The sequence below is a fragment of the Salvelinus sp. IW2-2015 genome, linkage group LG13 (assembly GCF_002910315.2).
Source record: "Salvelinus sp. IW2-2015 linkage group LG13, ASM291031v2, whole genome shotgun sequence".
Classification (NCBI taxonomy): domain Eukaryota; kingdom Metazoa; phylum Chordata; class Actinopteri; order Salmoniformes; family Salmonidae; genus Salvelinus; species Salvelinus sp. IW2-2015.
Genome location: NC_036853.1, coordinates 14454319 through 14479927, shown reverse-complemented (window position 1 = coordinate 14479927; position 25609 = coordinate 14454319). Strand labels below are relative to the sequence as shown.

At 44.7% G+C, this 25609-nt stretch overlaps 1 protein-coding gene across 1 annotated transcript in view; it reads right to left on the bottom strand.

Annotated features, from left to right (window-relative positions):
* LOC111972178 (glypican-1-like) overlaps positions 1 to 25609 on the bottom strand; it is an 89451-nt gene that overhangs the window by 5965 nt on the left and 57877 nt on the right. The window contains 8 exon segments of the mRNA XM_023999072.2: positions 4905 to 5038; positions 5374 to 5393; positions 5396 to 5513; positions 5638 to 5712; positions 5714 to 5766; positions 5940 to 6105; positions 9329 to 9723; positions 14525 to 14683. Of these exon segments, the coding sequence (XP_023854840.1) occupies positions 4905 to 5038; positions 5374 to 5393; positions 5396 to 5513; positions 5638 to 5712; positions 5714 to 5766; positions 5940 to 6105; positions 9329 to 9723; positions 14525 to 14683 (1120 nt within the window).

Below are 25609 nucleotides of genomic sequence, written 5' to 3'. Positions count from 1 at the left end.
AGAGTTGCCTTTTTTCTGGGCAAACTTCGTCACAAACTTTAATCATGCAGTTTTTGATGAAATCCCCCTCCGTAAATGGCCGGGCTGATTTAGCGATCTCTTCTGCCAAAATAAAACTGGCCTTGACAGCAGCCTGGCCTTGTGATTTGGCTTTTTTGAACAGAGCCTGTCGAGATTTGAGGCCTCGTTTTAATTCCTCTGCCTTTTGTAGCCTTTGTTCCATGTCCATATTCTTGTTTTTGTTTTTTGTTTTGAACAGAGCCTGTCGAGATTTGAGGCCTCGTTTTAATTCCTCTGCCTTTTGTAGCCTTTGTTCCATGTCCATATTCTTGTTTTTGTCCGCGTGTTTCGTTTCATAATGTCGTCTCAGATTATACTCTTTCAGTACCGCCACACTTTCTCCACACAGAAGACACACAGGTTTTCCAGCTACCTCCGTGAACATATACTCCGACTCCCACCTTGTTTGAAACCCCCGGTTCTCAGTGTCCACCTTCCGTTTTGCCATTTTTGATGGGTATCTGAAAGTTAATTTTACTGTGATGCTGACGACTGCTGTGCCAATAAATATTGAAATGAAGCAGCCTACTGCTCGGTGCGTCACCGTTGCATTGTGGGAAATGTAGTATTGGTGCGTGTAAAAGATCTGCGGGCTGCCGGCTTGCTGCGGTCTGCGGGCCGGTTCTAATAATAAATCAAGATCATCCCAGGGGCCGTAAAAAACCTTCTCGCGGGCCGGATGTGGCCCGCGGGCCTTGACTCTGACATATGTGCCGTACGCATTACCCTCTGTAGTGCCTTGCAGTCGGAGGCCGAGCAGTTGCCGTACCAGGCAGTGATGCAACCAGTCAGGATGCTCTCGATGGTGCAGCTGTATAACCTTTTGAGGATCTCAGGAACCATTCCAAATCTTTTCAGTTTCCTGAGGGGGAATAGGTTTTGTTGTGCCCTCTTCACGACTGTCTTGGTGTGTTTGGACCATTCTAGTTGGTTGGTGATGTAGACACCAAGGAACTTGAAGCTCTCAACCTGCTCTACTACAGCCCCGTCGATGAGAATGTTGGCATGCTCGGTCCTCCTTTTCCTGTAGTCCACAATCATCTCCGTTGTCTTGATTACGTTGAGGGATAGGTTATTATTCTGGCACCACCCGGGCCAGGTCTCTGACCTCCTCCCTATAGACTGTTGTGTCGTCTGCACACTTAATGATGGTGTTGGAGTCGTGCCTGGCCATGCAGTCGTGTGTGAAGAGGGAGTACAGGAGGGGACTGAGCACGCACCCCTGAAGGGCTCCAGTGTTGAGGATCAGCGTGGCAGATATGTTGCTACCTACCCTCACCACCTGGGGCAGCCCGTCAGGAAGTCCAAGATCCAGTTGCAGAGGGAGGTGTTTAGTCCCAGGATCCTTAGCTTAGTGATGAGCTTTGAGGACACTGTGGTGTTGAACGCTAAGCTGTAGTCAATGAATCGCATTCTCATGTAGGTGTTCCTTTTGTCCAGATGGGAAAGGGGAGTGTGGAGTGCAATAGAGATTGCATCATCTGTGGATCTGTTTGAGCAGTATGCAAATTGGAGTGGGTCTAAGGTTTCTGGGATAATGGTGTTAATGTGAGCCATTACCAGCCTTTCAAAGCACTTCATGGCTACGGACGTGAGTGCTACGGGTCTGTAGTCATTTAGGCAGGTTACCTTAGTGTTCTTTGGCACAGGGACTATGGTGGTCTGCTTGAAACATGTTGGTATTACAGACTCAATCAGGGACATGTTGAAAATGTCAGTGAAGACACCTGCCAGTTGGTCAGCACATGCCTGGAGCACACGTCCTGGTAATCCGTGGCCCAGCGGCCTTGTGAATGTTAACCTGTTTAAAGGTCTTACTCACGTCGGCTACGGAGAACGTGATCACACAGTCGTCCGGAACAGCTGAGCATAGAAGTGATTTAGCTCGTCTGGTAGGCTCGTGTCACTGGGCAGCTTGCGGCTGTGCTTCCCATTGTAGTCAGTTTGTAGGCCCTGCCACAGCCAACGAGCGTTGGAGCCGGTGTAGTACGATTCAATCTTAGTTCTGTATTGGCACATTGCCTGTTTGATGGTTCGTCGGAGGGCATAGCAGGATTTATTATAAGCTTCCGGGTTAGCGTTCTAAGAAAATCTTGTCTGCTAAATTAACTAGTGTAGCCCACAGCCTTACGGCATAGCCAGAACAAATCAAATTTCCTTTGTCACATACACATGGTTAGCAGATGTTAATGCGAGCGTAGCGAAATGCTTGTGCTTCAAGTTCCGGCAGTGCAGTAATATCTAACACATAATCTAACAAATTCACAACGACTACCTTATACACACAATGTAAGAGGATGGATATGTAAACATTATTAAAGTGGCATTATTTAAAGTGACTAGTGATACCATTATTAAATCAATTTATTAAAGTGGTTAGAGATTTGAGTCTGTATGTTGGCAGCAGCCTCTCTATGTTAGTGATGGCTGTTTAACAGTCTGATGTGCTTGAGATAGAAGCTGTTTTTCAGTCTCTCGTTCCCAGCTTTGATGCAACGGTACTGACCTCGCCTTCTGGATGATAGTGGGGTGAACAGGCAGTGGCTCGGGTGGTTGCTGTCCTTAATGATATTTTTGGCCTTCCTGTGACATCGGGTGCTGTAGGTGTCCTGGAGGGCAGGTAGTTTGCCCCCGGTGATGCATTGTGCAGACCACACTACCCTCTGGAAAGCCCTGCGGTTGAAGAAGGTGCAGTTGCCGGACCAGGCGGTGATACAGCCCGACAGAATGCTCTCGATTTTGCATCTGTAGAAGTTTGTGAAAATTTCTTCAGCCTCCTGAGGTTGGAGAGGGGCTGTTGCGTGGACCATTTCAGTTTGTCCATGATGTGTACGCTGAGGAACTTAAACTTTCCACTCTCTCCACTACTGTCCCGTCGATGTGGATAGGGGGGTGCTCCCTCTGCTATTTCCTGAAGTCCACGATAATCTGTTTTGTTGATGTTGAGCGAGAGGATATTTTCCTGACACCACCCTCCGAGGGCCCTCACCTCCTCCCTGTAGGCTGTCTTGTCGTTGTTGGTAATCAAGCCTACCACTGTAGTGTCATCTGCAAACTTGATGATTGAGTTGGAGACATGCATGGCCATGCAGTCATGGGTAAACAGGGAGTACAGGAGAGGGCTGAGAACGCACCCAGTGTTGAGGATCAGCGGGGTGGAGATGTTGTTTCCTACCTTCTCCACCTGGGGGCGGCCAGTCATAAAGTCCAGGACCCAGTTGCACAGGGCGGAGTCGAGACCCAGGGTCTCAAGCTTAATGATGAGTTTGGAGGGTACTATGATGTTGAATACTGAGCTGTAGTCAATGAACAGCATTCTTGCATAGGTATTCCTCTTGTCCAGATGGGATAGGGCAGTGTGCAGTGTGATGACTAGGATAGGGATTGATTGAATATGTCCATAAACACACCAGCCAGCTGGTCTGCACATGCTCTGAGGACGCGGCTAGGGATGCAGTCTGGGCCGGCAGCCTTGCGAGGGTTAACACGTTTAAATGTTTTACTCATGTCGGCCACGTTGAAGGAGAGCCCGCAGTCTTTGGTAGCGGGCCGTGTCGGTGGTACTGTATTGTCCTCAAAGCGCACAAAGAAGTTATTTTACTAATCCGTGATTGACTGTAGACCCTGCCACATACGTCTCGTGTTTGAGCCGTTGAATTGCGACTCTACTTGTCTCTATACTGACACATTGCTTGTTTGATTGCCTTGCGGCGGGAATAGCTACACTGTTTGTATTCGGTCATGTTTCCAGTCGCCTTGCCATGATTAAATGCAGTAGTTCGCGCTTTCAGTTTTGTGTGAATGCTGCCATCAATCCACAGTTTCTGGTTAGGTAAGGTTTTAATAGTCACAGTGGGTACAACATCTCCAATGCACTTCCTAATAAACTCACTCACGAGACAGCGTAAACGTATAGGGCATATACATATAGGGCCTAACATAAGGACAACTCAGAGTATGCTATTCTGTTCTTCTAAAATAGACTGCATTTTTTTCATATCATGTTTCTTTAGAACTGTCTAAAATAAATAATGGATTTATTGTGATGGGGTAGGCTATATTACATAGATTTATTAGACTTAGACTAAAATGTAGATGTTCCAAAGATCTGCATCAGTGGCTTATAGGCTATGCGTGGAAAGCCAGGAGATGCTAAATGTGTTTATGTTAATTAACAGTCAGTTATTGTGAGACTGGCAGTTATTTGCTTGATTATCACCTGCTGACAACATTTCATGACCGCCACAGCCCTAGCTACATGCATTACTAATGGTCCCATTGCCTTGGAGTTGCATTTTTATGACATGGCCTGTCACATATTTCAATATTTCAGCATCACACACACACGCACATACACTTTTATATCAGCATCCAATGCTGCTTTAACGCTAACACAAACACACCCATGAACCCACAAGTACATACATTTTTTATGACACAGTCTGACATTATTCAGAGTAAACAGTCCTCCATAAATCAAATTGCCCAATCTCAATCCAATAAGGGAAGAGTTGTGGCTCTGCAGAAGGGGAGGTAAACTGCTCAATAATGTATTTAGAATACAGAGGGTCTTGGGGATTCACTCTAACCAGAGAGAGCGTTGCATGACAAATAGGCAGTGCTGTGTCTATAGCTCTGTGAATGGTTAGCATGTTCATCCTCATTCTAAAGGGCATCTCAGGGTTACCTGAGCAATCCACATCCAACACAGTACAGATGTTCTCAGACATTTGAAGCGGGATAGTATACCATGGGATGGTATGCTACATATTCCTGTTGACAATGTGTCAGTAACAGTCTGTCTATGCCAGACAGCTAAACTACAGGACAGGTGCTCATCCTACCTGGCCTTGGTCATGCCATTCCAGCACTTGTCATCACTAGCTGCTCCTGCTGCCACTTTACTACTGCACAGAGCAGCTGGCAGCTGGACCCAGTACTGCTGCATCTCCCGCAGCTTACTGGACACATCAGATATCTAGGGGAGAAATGACAAACTAGTCAACACAAAACATGCATGTACACACACACACAGAGAGCGAGAGAGTGAAAGAGAGAGAGAGAGAGAGAGAGGGGAGAGAGGAGTAGTGAGGATGAAAGAGAGAGAGAGAGAGAGAGAGAGAGAGAGAGAGAGAGAGAGAGAGAGAGAGAGAGAGAGAGAGAGAGAGAGAGAGAGAGAGAGAGAGAGAGAGAGAGAGAGAGAGAGAGAGAGAGAGAGAGAAGAGAGAGAGAGAGAGAGAGAGCTATTCTTGGTCTACTGGGCACATTAGACTCAACAGAGAGGATATCCTGCAGTTTTAATGAAACACCCACCTGCATCTCCAGCCGGACCCTGCGGTGGGGCTAGGTTTTACTCTCATTGCGGTGCTGGCGGGGTTAACTCTCTTCTTTATCTCCTCAGACCCTGAACTTTGTGTGCCTGCCACCTTGGGGGTCCCACAGGCCTGAAATACCTACCACAAACACACAGTAAAACACACACCTTTAGACACACACATCTGAGACTCAAACACATGTAAAATAGCATAGAGCGTGGGAGTAAAGGTTTAGTCAGGATTTGGTGCTGGTTGAACAGACCTTGCTGGTGAAGACCTCTGTGTTCTCCTGCATGTAGAGGATGGCGTCTGAGATACGGAGGATGGAGTAGATGACCCACGTCCACGCTGGGGTCAGAACTGAAACTAGATGCCACCTGCAGCATGGTGTCTGGACAAACAGAGACAGGAGATTAAACAAGGGGAAAACTGAGTGTGTGCTTATATTTGCTGGTGTGTGTGTGCTGGTGTGGGTGTGTGTGTGTGTGTGTGTGTGTGTGTGTGTGTGTGTGTGTGTGTGTGCGTACGTGTCCATGTAGTCGGGCGGACATGTGTGTCTCTCACCGATGAGGTTCTGCCACTCGGTGTCCAGGTCGGCCTGGTTGGCAAGGCAGCCCTTCATGACGTTTCTGCAGTAGTTGGCACAGGGCTTGACTGAGGCCAGGCCTCTACAGTGAGGACAGTACACCAGCTTCATCATGGCACGGGTACACTCTGGGCTGAGAGGTACCTGGAGGAAAAGACCAATCATCATCATCATCATCATCATCATCATCATCATCATCAATGAGCTTTGCATCTTTTCAATTTTGACTTCAATTATGAGGAGTTATGAGTAATACAGCGAGTTGGAATGGGAAGGTTATGTTTTGTAAAATAACTGCTATTCTGTATTCTATTTTCACTCAGGCATGATGACTGGCGCCTGTGTAGAGTAGAGAGTTGTTCTTTGCTACTTCTTAGGTCTCTATATGTATCAAGTCAACTGAGCATATCTGTGCTCCAGCGATAGAGGCCGTTACACTTGTCAGTGCGAAGACCGATGAAAAGCCCAGTAAAGCTCACTTAGAGACATCTTTCCTCCCCTGATGTACTGACTGGTTCCCTCCAGCACTGCCATTTTGTACACCATCTCCAATACAGAGACAGAAGTTCACCCTCATTGCATTTGTGGTTATAATATGTATTATATTCTTGATTATCATGTATTGATTATGATTAAGAGTATTGTGCGATATGGAAGGGCAACACTACCATGCAGCTAACACATGACCGTGGTTAGATAGTGGATAAAGAAGTGGATATGTAGGTCTATGTTGTGAAGATGTTTGTGGTCAGAAGAGTCGGCCATCATTTCCAAGGACAATCACGCATTCAGAGAAGGAACATGTCATTTTCCCAGATTGCAGTTTCAAATTTAGCTCCTTAATGTGGATGTCTAGAGTTTGACACCATTAAGAACTTTACAAGCAAACTGATCAGATAACAAGATTAAAGAGGCATCATTACAACCGGTCCTTGTATTGCCAGACTTCACAGGGACACATCAACAGGGCTTAATGTAAACAGACAGCCGGCATCCTAACACGTCCGACAGTCACCGATTGATTGTGACATCCCCGTGTGAGATCTCCTACAGTGTGACACAACAGGAAGGGGAGTGGAGCAGAGCAGAGGCCAGTTATTGGTGGCTGCTAAATTAAGATCAATGATGGGACAGACGCCCATGATGCCTCACTGTTACAGCAGCCACCATCACTGGCAGTAATGACAATAATCAACCATAGCTCAAAGGAATTCTTCCATCTGCATGCTCTCTCTCTCTCTCTCTCTCTCTCTCTCTCTCTCTCTCTCTCTCTCTCTCTCTCTCTCTCTCTCTCTCTCTCTCTCTCGGCTCTCTTCTCTCAGATCCTCTAACATCAGATCCTCTCTCTCTCTCTCTCTCAGATCCTCTCACTCAGATCCTCTCTCTCAGATCCTCTCACTCAGATCCTCTCACTTTACTCAAACTCTCTCTCTCATACACTCACGTTCATCGATCTATCTATACCTCCTCCTCTATATCTCCCTCTCCATGTGTTCTATTCAAAGGTGGTAAAGCGTGTGGTATCATGTACTGGAAACACAGTCTGTATTTAAATGGGCCAGACTCTGGCCTCTTTGTGCCAACATAAAGAGTGGTTTGAAATGGTGGTTATTTTTAGCAAGAAGGGAGTGAAAGTCCACTGGATTCCTGCAAGTAGCTATTGGCCTCTGTGGTGTTTGTGTAAACAGCTTGTGTATGTTCGATATGTAACGCACAAATACACATCAATCCACTTTAAAAAACACAACAGATTACACAGTAGACATGACATTACACGTGTAGACTTAAAGTACTTTCATAGAAATGTAACATGCACATTAACTTAAAACCTTAAAACCTCACTCATTACATAGTCTCAAAGGCTCCTTCCTCTCTCCAAGAGTGTGCCAGGAATCCCCTTTTGAAACTCTTTATACCACCAAGAGCATCAAAAAATGGCATACATCCACTGCTGAGACAGAGAAGTGTCCCACTGTTACCCTACTTATGGTTGAAGAGAAAAAGTAGAATGTCCAAGTATTCAGCAAGTAGACAGTGGCTGTAGGAACAGGGACAGGAAGGCCAGACCTCTCTGTTATTCACTTCTGATGGGGAACAGATGTTAAGCTAGCCTAGCTACATTATTCATCTGCCTCTCAGACAAATAAAAACATATTTTATTTTTCTCATGCTTCATAAACAACAGGTATAGACTAACAGTGAAATGCTTACTTAGGGGTCCTTTTCCAACAATGCAGAGTTAAAGATCAAGATTGTATTTTTTTACAAAATAGTGGTACGAGGAATAAATATGCAGTGAATAACGAATAACAATATGGAATAAAAATAAAATGTCCATATATATAGGGAGTAGGAAAGAGGAATGTCCGCAACTCCGGTATGCTCCCATGGTGATTTAATCAGACGCACAATAAACACTACGTTTTGATCCGAGTTGGATCTTAGTCGTGAAATGCTTTTTGTCCTGCACCTGATAAGTTCAATGTGCATATTTATCCATTTTTCCCCCATTTATATAAGGAGTACCAGTACCGAGTCGATGTACAGGGGTACGAGGTAATTGAGGTAGCTGAGCTGTAGTCAATGAACAGCATTCTTACATAGGTATTCATTTTGTCCAGGTGGGTGAGGGCAGTGTGGAGTGCAATAGAGATTGCCTCCTCTGTGGATGAGTTGGGGCGGTATGCAAATTGTAGTGGGTCCAGAGTGTCTGGGAGGATGGTGTTGATGTGAGCCATGACCAGCCTTTCAAAGCATTTCATGGCTATAGAAGGGAGTGCTACAGGCAATGCACAGCAGCCTTTTACACACCCTTACTGAGACATGCCACTACTGAGACATGCCCCTACTGAGACACGCCCCTACTGAGACATGCCCCTACTGAGACACGCCCCTACTGAGACAAGCCCCTACTGAGACACGCCCCTACTGAGACNGCCCCTACTGAGACACGCCCCTACTGAGACAAGCCCCTACTGAGACACGCCCCTACTGAGACATGCCCCTACTGAGACACGCCCCTACTGAGACAAGCCCCTAGTGTGCTTTATCTATCCACAGTATTCATATGTTTTCACCAGGGTAACCAAGGTTAAACATTACCTGTGGGTGAAAATTACATAGTCTCATCCAGGGACTTTACTTTTTTGTGACACATTTACACAAGACACTAACTCGTAAAAATCCCAATTTGAACTGGTTGAGAGGGTTTCAGTGTGTGCTGTAGGATGTGAGTAATGTGTGTTAAGGTGGTTAATGGTTAACGGTGTGGCAGATGTGAGGTGATAATCTCAGGTATAAAAAGCACAGCCATGTTTATCAGAGGCAACAGCACGTGAAACAGCACAGGTCTCTACAACAATAGTACCTGGGAGACTTTGCGGACCACCTCTCCACTGACGGTCAGGCCCTGGACGAATGACCGCGCCGCCACCAAGGCCCGAGTGACCTTGGACTTGAGGTCGCGGGGAACATCCCCAAAGGGCCGCAGGGTCTCCGTCTGCTTGGCGACACACTCCAGATAGTCATCAGTGAGAGTGTACTGTGGGAGGGCGGAGGCCTTGAACAGGTGCTCCAGCAGCCGTGCCCAGAAGTCGTTGAGCGTCTCCTCCAGGTTGACAGCGGAGCCACGGTAGTAGCGACGCAGGTCAGTGTACAGGTCCTGGAACACAGGGGCGTTCTTGGAGTAGAGGGAGCTCAGTTTGGCCAGGAAGGACTCCTGGAGGGAGCGCTCTGAGCTATTCAGGAGGTCTGTGAAGTATGCTGAGGAGAGAGGAGAGAGGGACGAGGAGTCAAATACTGGACTAGTCAGTTGTATTTATAGGACAGGAGCAGCACCTATCAATGCCTTTGCCAGACCACAAACAGGGCCTAGGGAGCGTAGAGTGAGATACATTTCTTTACTTGAGGAACTTGAGGCAACCGACCAATCAAACACGGAAGAGATTATGAAAGAGACAGGCCTCCAAAGCTCTTTGGTCTAGTCTACAAAAGGGTGATCAGGCTCATTCACACGCATGGTCACCTGCGCCTGGCTGGAGATGCAGGTGTGTGTTTCATTAAAACTACAGGATATCCTCTCTGTTGAGTCTAATGTGACCAGTAGACCAAGACCAAAAATCTATCTTTCCCTCTCTGACACACACACACACACACACACACACACACACACACACACACACACACACACACACACACACACATGTGTGGTTCCCACCGTGAAGCATGGAGGAGGAAGTGTGATGGTGTGGGCGTGCTTTGCTAGTGATATTGTCTGTGATTTATTTAGAATTCAAGGCACACTTAACAAGCAAAGGCTACCATCGCATTCTGCAGCGATACGTCATCCCATCTGGTTTGCGCTTAGTGGGACTATCATTTGTTTTTCAACAGGACAATGACCCAACACACCTTCAGGCTGTGTAAGGGCTATTTGACCAAGAAGGAGAGTGATGGAGTGCTGCATCAGATGGCTTGACCTCCACAATCCCCAGACCTCAAACCAATTGAGATGGTTTGGGATGATTTGGACTGCAGAGTGAAGAAAAAGCAGCCAACAATATGTGTGAACTCCTTCAAGTCTATTGGAAAAGCATTCCAGATGAAGCTGGCCAGTTAATGGTGGCTGCTGGTGAAGCTGGTTGAGAGAATGCTAAGAGTGTGCAAAGCTGTCATCAAGGCAAAGGGTGGCTACTTTGAAGAATCTCAAATATAAAATATATTTTGATTTGTTTAACACTTTGTTTGTTACTACATGATTCCATATGTGTTATTTCATAGTTTTGATGTCGTCGCTATTATTCTACAATAGTAGAAAATAGTCCAAATAAAGAAAAACCTTTGAATGAGTAGGTGTGTCCAAACTTTTGACTGGTACTGTATATTTTAGGAACTCAGTCAGGGTCTCAACTTACTGTTGAGAGTTAGAATAGTATAGCATTTAGAATAGTATAGCATCAGCAGTTTTTCTCTTGTTATGGTAGTCACTGACAGTCAATCAATTAGCCCATGTCAGCTACCATTTTTTAGATAGGTAAATTAATCAACCGTTCGCTGCCTGCACCCGCACGCCCGACTAGCATCACCACCCTGGACGGTTCCGACCTAGAATATGTGGACATCTATAAGTACCTAGGTGTCTGGCTAGACTGCAAACTCTCCTTCCAGACTCATATCAAACATCTCCAATCCAAAATCAAATCAAGAATCGGCTTTCTATTCCGCAACAAAGCCTCCTTCACTCACGCCGCCAAACTTACCCTAGTAAAACTGACTATCCTACCGATCCTCGACTTCGGCAATGTCATCTACAAAATAGCTTCCAATACTCTACTCAGCAAACTGGATGCAGTTTATCACAGTGCCATYCGTTTTGTTACTAAAGCACCTTATACGACCCACCACTGCGACCTGTATGCCCTAGTCGGCTGGCCCTCGCTACATGTTCGTCGTCAGACCCACTGGCTCCAGGTCATCTACAAGGCTATGCTAGGTAAAGTGCCGCCTTATCTCAGTTCACTGGTCACGATGGCTACACCCACCCGCAACACGCGCTCCAGCAGGTGTATCTCACTGATCATCCCTAAAGCCAAAACCTCATTTGGACGCCTTTCCTTCCAGTTCTCTGCTGCCTGCGACTGGAACGAATTGCAAAAATCTCTGAAGTTGGAGACTTTCATCTCCCTCAACAACTTTAAAAATCTGCTATCCGAGCAGCTAACCGATCGCTGCAGCTGTACATAGTCCATCTGTAAACTACCCACCCAATTTACCTACCTCACCCCTGTCTCTTATACACATCTAGATGTGTATAAGAGACAGATCTTGGCCAGGTCGCAGTTGCAAATGAGAACTTGTTCTCAACTAGCCTACCTGGTTAAATAAAGGTGAAATAAAAATAAAAATAAAAAATAAAATAAAAAAAATCTAGCCAGCTATCTTGTAGTAACTTGTTTTAAACCCTGTCTCTTATACACATCTAGATGTGTATAAGAGACCGAATGAGAACTTGTTCTCAACTAGCCTACCTGGTTAAATAAAGGTGAAATAAAAATAAAAATAAAAAATAAAATAAAAAAAATCTAGCCAGCTATCTTGTAGTAACTTGTAGTAATCGTGGTAGTAATCATAGTCGAATATCGACCAGGCACAAAGGGCACGTTCCCAGGGGCCCTGACTTCCAGGGGGCACCCATTGATTTTGTTTGTCACTCTTACTCAGATATCATATTAACTTGGCATAAATTTGCTTGAAAACGGCTAAAGTGTCTCTCCACCCCATGGCATAATATGTAGAATAGCAGCAAACTTGTTTTAAAACTGCAACATTTTCTCTGAGCCCCATGACAAAATGTGTAGAATTGCAGGAAATTTACTCAAAAAATGTTTCCTCTCCACCTTCAAAAGGGAGGCCACTAAAATGTTTTGCCCGCAAGGTTTTGCTTGAGGCCCCCAAAAGACTAGGGCCCTGATTGTGACATACAAGGAGGAGTGCTCTAGCTTTCCTGACAAATGAGCTATAGACACTGTTAGAACCTGTGAATTTATCTGTAGAACTGTAGAGCACTTTTTCAGCTGCAGTTCAGTTCACAGCACTGTGCGGGTACACTCTTAGAAAAAAGTGTTCCAAAAGGGTTATTCGGCTGTCCCCATAGGAGAACCCTTTTTGGTTCCAGGTAGAACCCTTTTAGGTTTAATGTAGAACCCTCTGTGGAAAGGGTTCTACATGGAAACCAAAGGGGTTCTACCCGGAACCAAAAAAGGGTTCTACCCGGAACAAAAAAGGGTTCTACCTGGAAGCAAAAAGGGTTCTTCGGCTGTCCCCATAGGAAAACCCTTTGAAGAACCCTTCTTGGTTCCAGGTAGAACTCTTTTGGTTCCCTTTAAGGTTCTAGATAGCACCTTTTTTCAAAGAGTGTATAGTGAGAGGAGAAGAGAAAAACAAAACAACAAAATCAACAAGGGACAATGTCATTGCCCCATATACCTCCTTATTGAGCCTTGCAATAAAGCGGCATATGTTGAGAGTTACAGTGTCAGTGGGAAATGTAATACATCTCTGTATCCTCCCATTCTGCTGACACACTGACTGGGCTGCTGCTGCTGCCTGCTGCTGGAGCTGACCCCTATAGAAAGAGGGTTAAGATGGGCAGACTGCCTCTGACTCTCCCTCTAATCTGAGGTTTGCATGCTGGAGGAGAGGGGAGGGCCAGGGTGGGGCCTGGGAGTGCTGCTGCTGCTGTGGAGATGCAGTAAAAACCTGCATTTATTTGAGCGAGTCCAGGGCCCACGCCCGACAACCCTGAACACAACCAGATGGCCATGTAGCTCTTACCGTCACTGCTCTCCGCGTCCTTCTGTTCCTTCTGTTTCTACTGCTCCTACTGCTACTACTCCTGTCCTCTACTGCTGATCCGACACAGCTGCAGTCATATCAAATGGGCTTGAAACATCCCCTGCACACTTCAATTTCCTCCTCTCTCTATCGCTGCTTCATGTAGCTATAGCTCTCCTGCTCATTCCTCTTTGATGCGTTGCTTCCTCCTCATCAACATCTGACTTTCCGCTGTCTCTGTGGTTGTAACCTCCTGATGTTGAGGGGATGAAAAGGGGTTGTGGGTTTTGGGGTGAGGGAGCTGTACTGTATGCAGCTGGACTAGCTCTATACTGTTCTGCCAGCCCAGCCCCTGTGTGTGTGATAGTGTCCGTGTTGTTGTGTGGCCCAAACCTTCCTCCTGTTGCTAGGCTAACTCTGCCACATCAGTCACACGTATTTCATCTCGCTGCGTAAATCAGAGCAGCCCAGCAGTCCAGAAAGTGCAGAAAGCAGGAGAAAAAGGAACTGGAACTCCCCATCTGACAAACACTGCCTGACTCATACCACCATACCCTCTCCTCTTTCCTTCTTTTTTAAATTCTTTCAAATGTCCATTAGCATTGCCAGCATCTCAGCCTGTGGCAGTGGATAGGAGGAGGAGAGATAGAGGGAGGGCTCCCTGCTCCCCCCATCCCCACCAACCTGTCAGACGGTGTCTGCTAGGTTCCATGACTCATTACCACAACCAATCATAACTCACTCTCCCAACCGCCCGCAATCTCCTCCCTGTCTCTGTGTCTACTGCTCTCTGTCTATGCCACTCTGATGACAGCTAGGGCCCATCAAAGCAGGAAATATGACTCCATGCCATCATCCCCAGTTCCTGTTCTAATTTTATGTTAATCAGATGGATGGATGGAGGTCCAGATTACTTGTGGGGGATTTATTTCCCTGAGAAAACAACCGTGTTTCAGGCGTTATCAGCTGCTGTCATCGGGGCACCATATCCTTTGGGCCACACTGGTCCTGTAGCTGGAGCCTCAGGACTATATTGATTAGTTTATAAATAGAGTTTATCAGTGATGTGTTAAAGATTGCAGTCTTTAAAATTCTCAGAACAAGTCAAGGACATCATCAAGGGCATCCAGGTCTTGAACTCAAAGATCACACGCAAATACGTGTGTGTGTGCGTGCGTGTTTGTATTGTCAGCATAGAGGAGTGTATGCGTTCTGGGAGGCTGCTACTCACTGTCGAAGCTCCTGTACTGTGCATTGAGAGAGGCCTGTAGCGAGCGTCCAGCCTCTCTGACCAGGCCCTCAAACTCCCTGCGACTCAGGTTGGACAGGGTCTCCTCCATGGCACTGGTACAGCAGGTGTACCCCTGGGGACAGATCCGAAGGTGCTCACCTACACAGACGTAAGACAGAGGAGAGGACATGTTTAGGGTTTTATCCACAGTACATACAAACTATATTTCCATACATTTATTTTATTCTTTCTGTATTTTGTTCATACAGCAAAACAGCACAACTGTGATGGTCATTGTATCTGATAAACTGAAAATGGTCCTTAATGGATTGCTACTGGTCTCTGTAACCTGTGGAGTAATCAATCTCTTAAGGATCTAAAAATAGCTGTGCAGGCCCCTCTGCTTCCCTAGAACCCACAGTAATAAGAAAGAGAGAGGATGATATCTCATTGTTACCACCAGTTCATTACACTGACCTACATGCCATCACATGGCCTAGGGCCCTCAGGACCCCAGAGGTGGAGGAGGCAGCCCACTGGTTATCACATATCACCTCTCCCCCTCTCTCTGACTGTCTCTGAGCAACACATCAGACCAGTCTCTGTCAGACTACAGCCAGAGAAGAGCTTAACCAGAGAGAATAGAGATGAGCTCAGTCATAGAACAGAGATATTGATTATGTTAAAGGACACAGTGGGATCAACTCAAAGAGCATGGAGGTGAAAACTACACTGGAGAACGGGCCATTCCAAAGACTCATATATAAAAACAACCAGATGACATATACAGGTAACTGCCAAAAACACGTGTGTAAATGAGGGATACAAAGTGTATTAAAAGCAGATGCTTCCACAAAGGTATGGTTCCTGAGTTAATTAAGCAATTAACATCCCACCATGCTTAGGGTCATGTATAAAAATGCTGGGCAGGCCATTATTTTGGCCATTATTTTGGTTACCATGGCTATGCCCCATGAGATGACAATGCCCCCATCCACAGGGCACGAGTGATCATTGAATGGTTTGATAAGCATGAAAACAATGTAAACCATATGACAACGCCGTCTCAGTCACCAGATCCCTACCTAATTGAACACTTATGGGAGATTCTGGAGCGGCGCCTGAGACAGCGTTCTCCACCACCATCAACAATACACCAAATCATGGAATTTCTAGTGGAAGAATGGTGTCGCATCCCTCCAATAGAATTCCAGACACTTGTAAAATATATGCCAAGGTGCATTGAAGCTGTTCTCGCTCATGGTGGCCTAACGCCCTACTAAGACACTTTATGTTGGTGTTACCTTTATTTTGGCAGTTACTAATAGAAGAATGGCGCCGTAGGGGTTGGCTGCCGTTTTACAGACTCCTAATCAATTGTGTTATTTTGTGTTTTTGCATTGTTTGTAACTTATTTTGTACATAATGTTGATGCTACAGTCTCTTATGACCGACAAGAGATTCTGGATTTCTGAAAAGCGATCACTCACCTCGAACTGGACGAAGATTATTTCTTTAATGAGTCTGACACGAAGGATATAATGTTGTTTCCTGGACAAGGCCATAATCCCTGTTATTCGCATGAAGAAAAGAAGGAAATACAGTAGACACAGATCAGGGTGCCTTGTGAGAATTCGACAGTGACCCGCCTCCACCATCCGTTCTATTGGCCAATGTGCAATCACTGGAGAATAAACTGGATGAGCTCCGTTTGAGACTATCCTACGTACCAACAGGACATTAAAAACTGTAATATGTGGCTGAACAACGACAGATGATATACAGTTGGCTGGGTTTTCCGTGCATCGACAGGACAGAACAACTACATCCGGTAAGACGAGGTGTGGGGGTGTGTGTCTATTTGTCAATAACAGCTGGTGCGCAATGTCTAATATTAAGGTAATCTCGAGGTATTGCTCGCCTGAGGTAGAGTAAGCTGTAGACCACACCATCTACCAAGAGAGTTTTCATCTATATTTTTCGTAGCCGTCTATTTACCACCACAAACCGACGCTGGCACTAAGACTGCACTCAACCAGCTGTATAAGGCAAACCAGAAAATGCTCATCCAAAAGCGGCGCTCCTACTGTCCGGGGACTTTAATGCTGGCAAACTTGAATCTGTTTAACCTCATTTCTACCAGCATGTCAAATATGCATACAGAGGGAAAAAAACTCTGGACCACCATAACACCACACACAGAGATGCGTACAAAGCTCCTGCTGAATCCTGCTTACAAGCAACAACTAAAGCAGGAAGTGACTCGCTCAATACGGAAGTGGTCAGATGACGCGGATGCTACTCTACAGGACTGTTTAGCTGGCACAGACTGGAATATGTTCCGGGATTCATCCAATGGCATTGAGGAGTATACCACCTCAGTCACTGCCTTCATCAATAAGTGCATTGACAACGTCATCCCTACAGTGACTGTACGTACTAGAGGTCGACCGATTAATCAGCATGGCCGATTAATTAGGGCCGATTTCAAGTTTTCATAACAATCGGTAATCTGCATTTTTGGATGCCGATTACATTGCAATCCACGAGGAAACTGCGTGTCAGGCTGACCACCTGTTACGCGAGTGCAGCATCAAAAGAACCTTGTGGCTGCAAGGAGCCAAGGTAAGTTGCTAGCTAGCATTAAACTTATCTTATAACAGACAATCAATCATCACACAATCACTAGTTAACTACACATGGTTGATGATATTACTAGTCTAACTAGCTTGTCCTGCGTTGCATATAATCAATGCGGTGCCTGTTAATTTATCATCGAATCACAGCCTACTTCAACTTCGCCAAACGGGTGATGATTTAACAAAAGCGCATTCGCGGAAAAAGCACAATCGTTGCACTAATGTACCGAACCATAAACATCAAAGCCTTTCTTAAAATAAATACACAAGTATATTTTTTTAAACCTGCATATTTAGTTAAAAGAAATTCATGTTAGCAGGCAATATTAACTAGGGAAATTGTGTCACTTCTCTAGCGTTCAGTGCAAGCAGAGTCAGGGTATATGCAGCAGTTTGGGCTGCCTGGTGCACAGCGCTGTTTATGACTTCAAGCCTTTCAACTCCCGAGATTAGGCTGGCAATACTATAGTGCCTATAAGAACATCCAATAGTCAAAGGTATATGAAAGACAAATGGTATAGAGAGAAATAGTCCTATAATTCCTATAATAACTACAACCTAAAACTTCTTAACTGGGAATATTGATGACTCATGTTTAAAGGAACCACCAGCTTTCATATGTTCTCATGTTCTGAGCAAGGAATCGCTTTCAAGGAGCAGGACACTAATCCGAACACTTATAAGATGTAGCAGAGCTTGCAAACTACTATGGACTACAAAGAGAAACCCAGCCATGAGCAGCCCAGTGACGCAAGCCTACCAGATGGGCTAAATGCAGGTAGCCTAGTGGTTAGAGCTTTGGGCTAGTAACCGAAAGGATGCTGGATTGAATCCCTGAGCTGACAAGGTAAAAATTGTTCTGCCCCTGAGCGAGGCAGTTAACCCACTGTTCCCCGGGTGCTGAAGACGTGGATGTTGATTGTGGCAGCCCCCCCACACCTCTCTGATTCAGAGGGGTTGGGTTAAATGCAGAAGCCACATTTCAGTTGAATGCATTCAGTGGTACAACTGACTAGGTATCCCCCTTTCCCTTATGCTCGCTTCGAGGCAAGCAACACTAAAGCATGCATGTGAGCACCAGCTTTTCCGCACGACTGTGTGATCACACTCTCCATAGCCGATGTGAGCAAGACCTTTAAACAGGTCAACATTCACAAGGCCGCGGGGCCAGATGGATTACCAGGACGTTCCCAGAGCATGCACAGACCAACTGGCAAGTGTCTTCACTGACATTTTCAACCTTTCCCTGACCGAGTCTGTAATACCTACATGTTTCAAGCAGACCACCATAGTCCCTGTGCCCAAGAAAGCGAAGGTAACCTGCCTAAATGACTACCGCCCTGTAGCACTCACATCGGTAGCCATGAAGTGTTTGAAAGGGTGGGTCATGGCTCACATCAACACCTTCATCCCGGAAACCCTAGACCCAATCCAATTCGCATACCGCCCCAACAGATCCATAGATTACGTAATCTCAATCGCAATCCACACTGCCCTTTCCCACTTGGACAAAAGGAACACCTATGTGAGAATGCTGTTCATTGACTACAGTTCAGTGTTCAACACCATAGCACCCACAAAGTTCATCACTAAGCTAAGTACCCTGAGAATGACCACCTAACTCTGCAACTGGATCCTGGACCTGTCTCTTATACACATCTAGATGTGTATAAGAGACAGACTCAGGGGTGTGTGCTTAGTCCCATCCTGTACTCCCTTTTCACCCACGACTGCATGGCAAGCACGACCCTAACACCATCATCATTAAGTTTGCTGATGACACAACAATGGTAGGCCTGATCACCGACAACGATGAGACAGCCTATAGGGAGGAGGTCAGAGAACTGGCAGTGTGGTGCCAGGACAACAACCTCTCCCTCAACGTGACAAAGACAAAGGAGATGATCGTGGTCTACAGGACAAGGAGGGCCGAACACGCCCCCATTCACATCGACGGGGCTGTAGTGGAGCGTGTCGAGAGTTTCAAGTTCCTTGGTATCCACATCACTAACAAACTATCATGGTACAAACACACCAAGAAAGTCGTGAAGAGGGCATGACAAAGCCTTTTCCCCTCAGGAGACTGAAAAGAAAGGCATGGGTCCCCAGATCCGCAAAAAGTTCTACAGCTGCACCATCGAGAGAATCCCGATCGGTTGCATCACCGGCTGGTATGGCAACTGCTCTGCATCTGACCCTAAGGCGCTACCGAGGGTAGTGCCCAGTGTCAGAGGAAGGCCCAAAAAATTGTAAAAGAACCCAGTCACCCATGTCATAGACTGTTCTCTCTGCTACCACAATGCAAGCGGTACCAGACCGCCAAGTTTAGGTCCAAAAAGCTCCTTAACAGCTTCTACCCCCAAGCCATAAAACTGCTGAACAATTAATCAAGWGGCCMMCCAGATTATTTGCMTTSACCMCCCCCCCCCCCCMCCCCCCTTTGTTTTTACACTGCTGCTACTTGCAGTTTAATATCTACAGTATGCATAGTCACTTTACTCCTAACTACATGTACAAATTACCTCGACTAACCTGTAGCCCCGCATATTGACTCCCCCTGTATATAGCCTCATTATTGTTATTTTATTGTGTTACTTTATGTTTTAGATTTAATTTTTTTACTTAATTTAGTAAATATTTTCATAACTATATTTTCTTAAAACTGCATTGTTGGTTAAGGGCTTGTAAGTAAGTATTTCAAGGTAAAAATCTACACCTGTTGTATTCGGCGTATGTGACAAATACATTTGTTTTGATACCTGCATATACAGTACTGTGCCTTCAGAAAGTATTCACACCACTTGACTATTTCCTCACGTTGTTGTGTTACAGCCTGAAACTTTAAAATGTATTACATTTAGATTTTTGGGGTTGCTGGCCTATACACAATACCCCATAATGTCAGCATTTTTACAAAGTATTCAAACCCCTTGTTATGGCAAGCCTAAATGAGTTCAGGAAAAAAAGGTGCTTTAACAAGTCACATAATACAGTACGTTGCATAGACTCACTCTTCGTGCAATAAATCAAATCAAATCAAATAGCGTTTAGCATGATTTTTAAATGACTACCTCATCACTGTACCCCACACATACAATTATCTGTAAGGTCCATCAGAGCAATGAATTTCAAACACAGATTCAACCACAAAGACCAGGAGAGGTTTTCCAATGCCTCGCAAAGAAGGGCACCGATTTGTAGATGGCTAAAACATCTAAAAAGCAGACATTGAATATCCCTTTGTGCATGGTGAAGTTATTAATTACACGTTGGATGGTGTACCAATACATCCTGTCACTACAAAAATAAAGCTGTCTTTATAACTCAGTTGCCGGAGAGGAAGGAAACCGCTCAGGAATTTCACCATGAGGCCAATGGTGACTTTAAAACAGTTACAGAGTTTAATAGCTGCGATAGGAGAAAAGTGAGGATGGATTAACAACATTGTAGTTACTTCACAATACTAACCTAGTTGACAGAGTGAAAAGAAGGAATAATAAAAAATATTCCAAAAGATGCATCCTGTTTGCAACAAGGCACAAAAGTAATACTGCAAAATATGTGGCAAAGCAATTCACTTTTTGTCCGGAATACAAAGTGTTATGTTAGGGGCAAATCCAATACAACACATTACTGAGTACCACTCTCCATATTTTCAAGCATAGTGGTGGCTGCATCATGTTATGGGTATGGTTGTAATCATTAAGGACTGTTTTTCAGGATAAAAACATTTATGGAATGGCGCTAAGCACAGGCAAAATCCTAGAGGAAAACATGGTTCAATCTGCTTTCCACTAGACACTGGGAGATGAATTCACCTTCCACTGAGTGACCAGGTTAAATTTTTTACTTAAATCTGCTTGAAAATCTATGGCAAAACTTGAAAATGGTTGTCTAGCAATGATCAACATCCAATTTGACAGAGCTTAAGAATTTTGAAAAGAATAATGGGCAAATATTGTATAATCCAACTGTAAGACTCACAGCTGTAATTGCTACAAAAGGTGATTCTAACATGTATTGTCTCAGGGGTGGGAATACTTCTGTAAATGAGATATTCTGTATTTCATTTTCAATACATTTGCAAACATTTCTAAAAACATGTTTTCACTTTGTCATTATGGGGTACTGTGTGTGGACGGGTGAGAAAAAAATTCTGTAACACAACAAATTGTGGAATAAGTCAAGGGGTGTGAAAACTTTCTGATGCGACTGTAAAATACATCCCAGCTAGCACATAACGTTCTGAGAACCATATGTTTCTTAGAGCTTGGTGAGAGTGTGTTTGTCCTATGGTTATTTTGCATACAACCTTCCCACAACTTTCTGGGAATGGTGCCAGGATAGTGTTCTGGCTTTGGAACATTCTCAGCACATTAAAGGAACTTCACAAAAAAAAATCTTGTTATTTCAATAGTTTAACGTAATGTTTCCTAAAAGTTCAAACATGGTTATATTTAATTTCAATTTTGGTAATGTTCTGGGAGTGTTCTCCAACTGGTTTGACTTTGGGAATGTTCTCAAATAGTTATTCTTGTCCCAAGAACGTTAAGAAAACTTTCCATAAAAACCACAAGAAAACTTTAGTAACATTCAGAGAATGTTCTAAGAATGTTATTTAAAAAGATATACATTGCATTCTCAGCATCAACAAAACTTTCTCTATCCTCTATCTTGTTAAGAACGAAAAGTAAGTCGCTCTGGATAAGAGTGTCTGCTAAATTACATTTAAAACATTTTTTAAGTGTGTTCAGGTGTGTTGGCCGCGCCCACTAATTGGCCACATCTGATTTTAATCAGAGTGATTGTTTCCTTTGAAATGCGTTCTGTTTGAATAGACGAATTGAACAGCTTTGTATGAGTAAAAAAAACAACATGGCATGCTAGCTCCATCCTGGTGATGCAGTGGACTTATTCCATGGATAAAAAACAGAAGAGCATAGGTTTGAATCTCACTGACGCCGTGCCACAATAAAAAAGAAATGTGTTTGCATGACTAATGCCTAAGCAATTACATTTCCATGTGTCCTATCTGTGCTTGGAGTTCAAAACAGTTAACCCAAACTAAGATAGCAGTGTTATTAAGTCTTATTGAAACATGTTCTCAGAATGTTATTTAATTACCTTCAAATAACCTATAATTTCCATTCTCAGAAGGTTAATAATATCTCCCAGGAAAATGTTCAGGGAACCCTAGTAAAACATTCTCAGAAACTCCCTGCAACCTAAAACTAAAAGGGACATTTCTAAATTCATCATCTCCAGCACCACCCCAACATCAACATAAGTGAAAATGGCGTAAAAACTATTTATATTTTTTACTACAAACATAAAAAGCTCAATTTCCCCATATGTTGATGTTGTGCTGGTGCTGGAGATGATTAATATGATGTTGACATTTTTAGAAATTTCCCTTTAAGGTTCGCAGAACAGGCAAAATGTTCACTTCCATTCTCAGAACGTTTAAAAAAACATTCAGTTTTACCGGTAAGGAAACATATGGCTTCATTCCCAGAACCAATGGGAAACAACACATTTACGTTCCCACAACTTCCAAGAAATCAAATGTGCTTGCTGGGATTAACCTCAACAAACACCAATACAGAACAGCACAAAGATGCTAAACACGTCGAAATCTCTGCAGTGCGGCATGTGAACATTGCTAGAAGTGATAGCAGAGCAATGGAGCACACACACAAACAAACACACATGCAGAAAAAAAGAGTGCCAGACAGCTTAGAGTACAGTCTGCAGTCCCAGTCCCCAGGCAGGTGGGGGTGAATCTGAGGAGGGGGTTAAGCAGACACAGGGGGTATGGGGGTTGAGTGGTCTGCCTGCTTGCCTTCTCTGACATTTCGCAAACAGGTTCCCTGTTAAAGCCCTTCCCTCGGCCTGGCCCTGGATGTCTTTCCAGGGAACTGGAGCAAGAGATGTTATCGCATCCATGCATCTTTTATGACTCCTGACTACAGCAGGTGGGAAAAGTTCAGAGAAGTTTCTATTAACTTGTTTATTTCCTCACTTTTATCTTAAAATTCCAGAGAAAGAACATAGATATCTGCCTACCAGGAAGCTCACTAGTTGTGTGGTAGTCAGGCAGTAGTTTGTCTGTTTTCCTTTAGTGTTGTAAACAGCATGTGGTACAGTATTTTGACATTGTCATGAGGAGTATTGCAAACCTTTATATCAAATCAAACAACTTTGAGAGGACATGGAAAGGGATGATTGATCCTGATCGTGATCATGCTGTATAAAGATGAGAAGGGTAGCACTCAATGAACTTGACAGCCATTTTTATTGTGCATTTTCCTATTGTGTATAATTTAAAAAATCTTTTTAGCTTTATTTAACTAGGCAAGTATAAACTCCTTCCTCCTGAACATCTATTTTTTTTCTCTTTCTTTTAGTTATGTCTTTACTCTGAAGCAGCGCTTAGCTTCTGAAGCGAGACTTCAAACAGGTTGTGATGAGGTGATTTGATATGCGGAGCAAAGTGTGAACCAGTAAAAACTCAATGGAGGGATTCTAGTAGAGATCATATTGCGTGTCTTACTCGTAGGCCTAGAATACTACGGAGCTGAAAAGGCTAAAATCTCATTAAACAGCTCATCTTGTGGCCTGTTCATGAGCATGCGTCCATTTTAGTCAGCGAGCAGGGGGAAGATGTGTGGCATGCATTTCAATTACTGCTGACAGTGAACAACGAAAGACAAGACTGATAATCTGTCATGTGCACCCACATTCATGCAAGCCAGGGACACAGGAGACACACGCTTGAGCACCCACCCACACCCACCCACACACCTCCCTCCCCAATCCATAGACATGCAAAGACAAACACACAGAATTATAAATAGCAAGTCATCATCAGTATGCGGATAGGATCACATCTCCCATTGGACCAGTAAGACAGCAAGGTTCCTGAGACTTAGGCCTACATTATGTAAATCCCTTACAACGGTATATACTGTATGTAACATTTGCCACTCCATATTGAGATGCGCTAGACCTACAGTATCTACACTCTGTAATATCTGCCTCCTAAGTGGCCAAGGCACTGAACCGCAGCGCTTGAAGTGTCACTACAGCCCTGGGTTCGATGCCAGGCTGTGTCACAGCCTGCCATGACCGTGAGACCCATGAGGCGGCGCACAATTGACCCAGCATCGTCCGGGTTAGGGGAAGGTTTGGCGGGCTGGGATTTCCTTGTCCCATTGAGCTCTAGCGACTCCTTGTGGAGGGCCGGGCACCTGGAAGCTGACCTCGGTCGCCAGCTGTGTGGCTAGCATCCGGGTTAAGCGAGTAGCGTGTCAAGAAGCAGTGCGGCTTGGCAGGGTCGTGTTTCGGAGGACGCATGCTCTCGACCTTCACCTCTCCCGAGTCTGTACGGGAGTTGCAGCGATGGGACAAGACTGTAACTACCAATTGGATATCATGAAAAGGGGGTAAAAAGTACAAAATAATATATATTTTTTTTATATAAAAAATATCTGTGATGGGTATGATTGCAAATGGGCAGCTACATCCTTGCTATAGTGGCTGGTTGGCTATATCCTATCCATATCCTGTTGGCTGCTTGGTGTTCGTCCCTGCAACTAACTAACTGACAGACAGACAGACAGACAGACAGACAGACAGACAGACAGACAGACAGACAGACAGACAGACAAGACAGACCAGACAGACGAACAGACAGACAGACAGACAGACAGACAGACAGACAGACAGACAGACAGACAGACAGACAGACAGACAGACAGACAGACAGACAGACAGACAAAGCCCTGGTCTGGTCTGTCTCTGGCTTGCTGGCTGGCTGTGTGAGGGAGCAGGTGCGGGGAGAAAGTCTAGGCCACTTACAGCGTTTATTCAAGAGGCAGATTACTGCTGAGGGATATGAGGGGTGTCCAACCTCGCTCCCGTGTCACACTAATCGAATCAAAGTCATAGCACTGCCAGCCACAGTCAAAGGCACAACCCACACATTTAATACAGACTAATACAATATGCAAGACTTCCACAAAAAATGTAGCTAGCAAATCTAGATTGGACAGCCGTTGAAAGAAAATGTTGACTTTGACTATTTGTCCATGAACCTGCACTCTCCATCTCATTTATATCTATGGCTGCAACCAGAAATTAATGTCTGGACAGACAATTGTGACCAGCCTACACTATATCTAGAACCTAAAATGGTTCTTTGGCTGTCCACACAATAGGATAACCCTTTAAAGAACCCTTTTAGGTTCAAGGTAGAACCCTTTTGGGATCCATGTAGAACCTTTTCCTCAGAGGGTTCTACATGGAACCCAAAGTAGTTTTACCTGGAAACAAAAAGGGTTCTACAAGGAATCAAAAAGGGTTCTCCTATGGGGACAGCTGAAGAACCCTTTTTTATAAGAGTGTACAAATGTCTCTCTATGCAAAAGAGATTGAAAAGAAAACC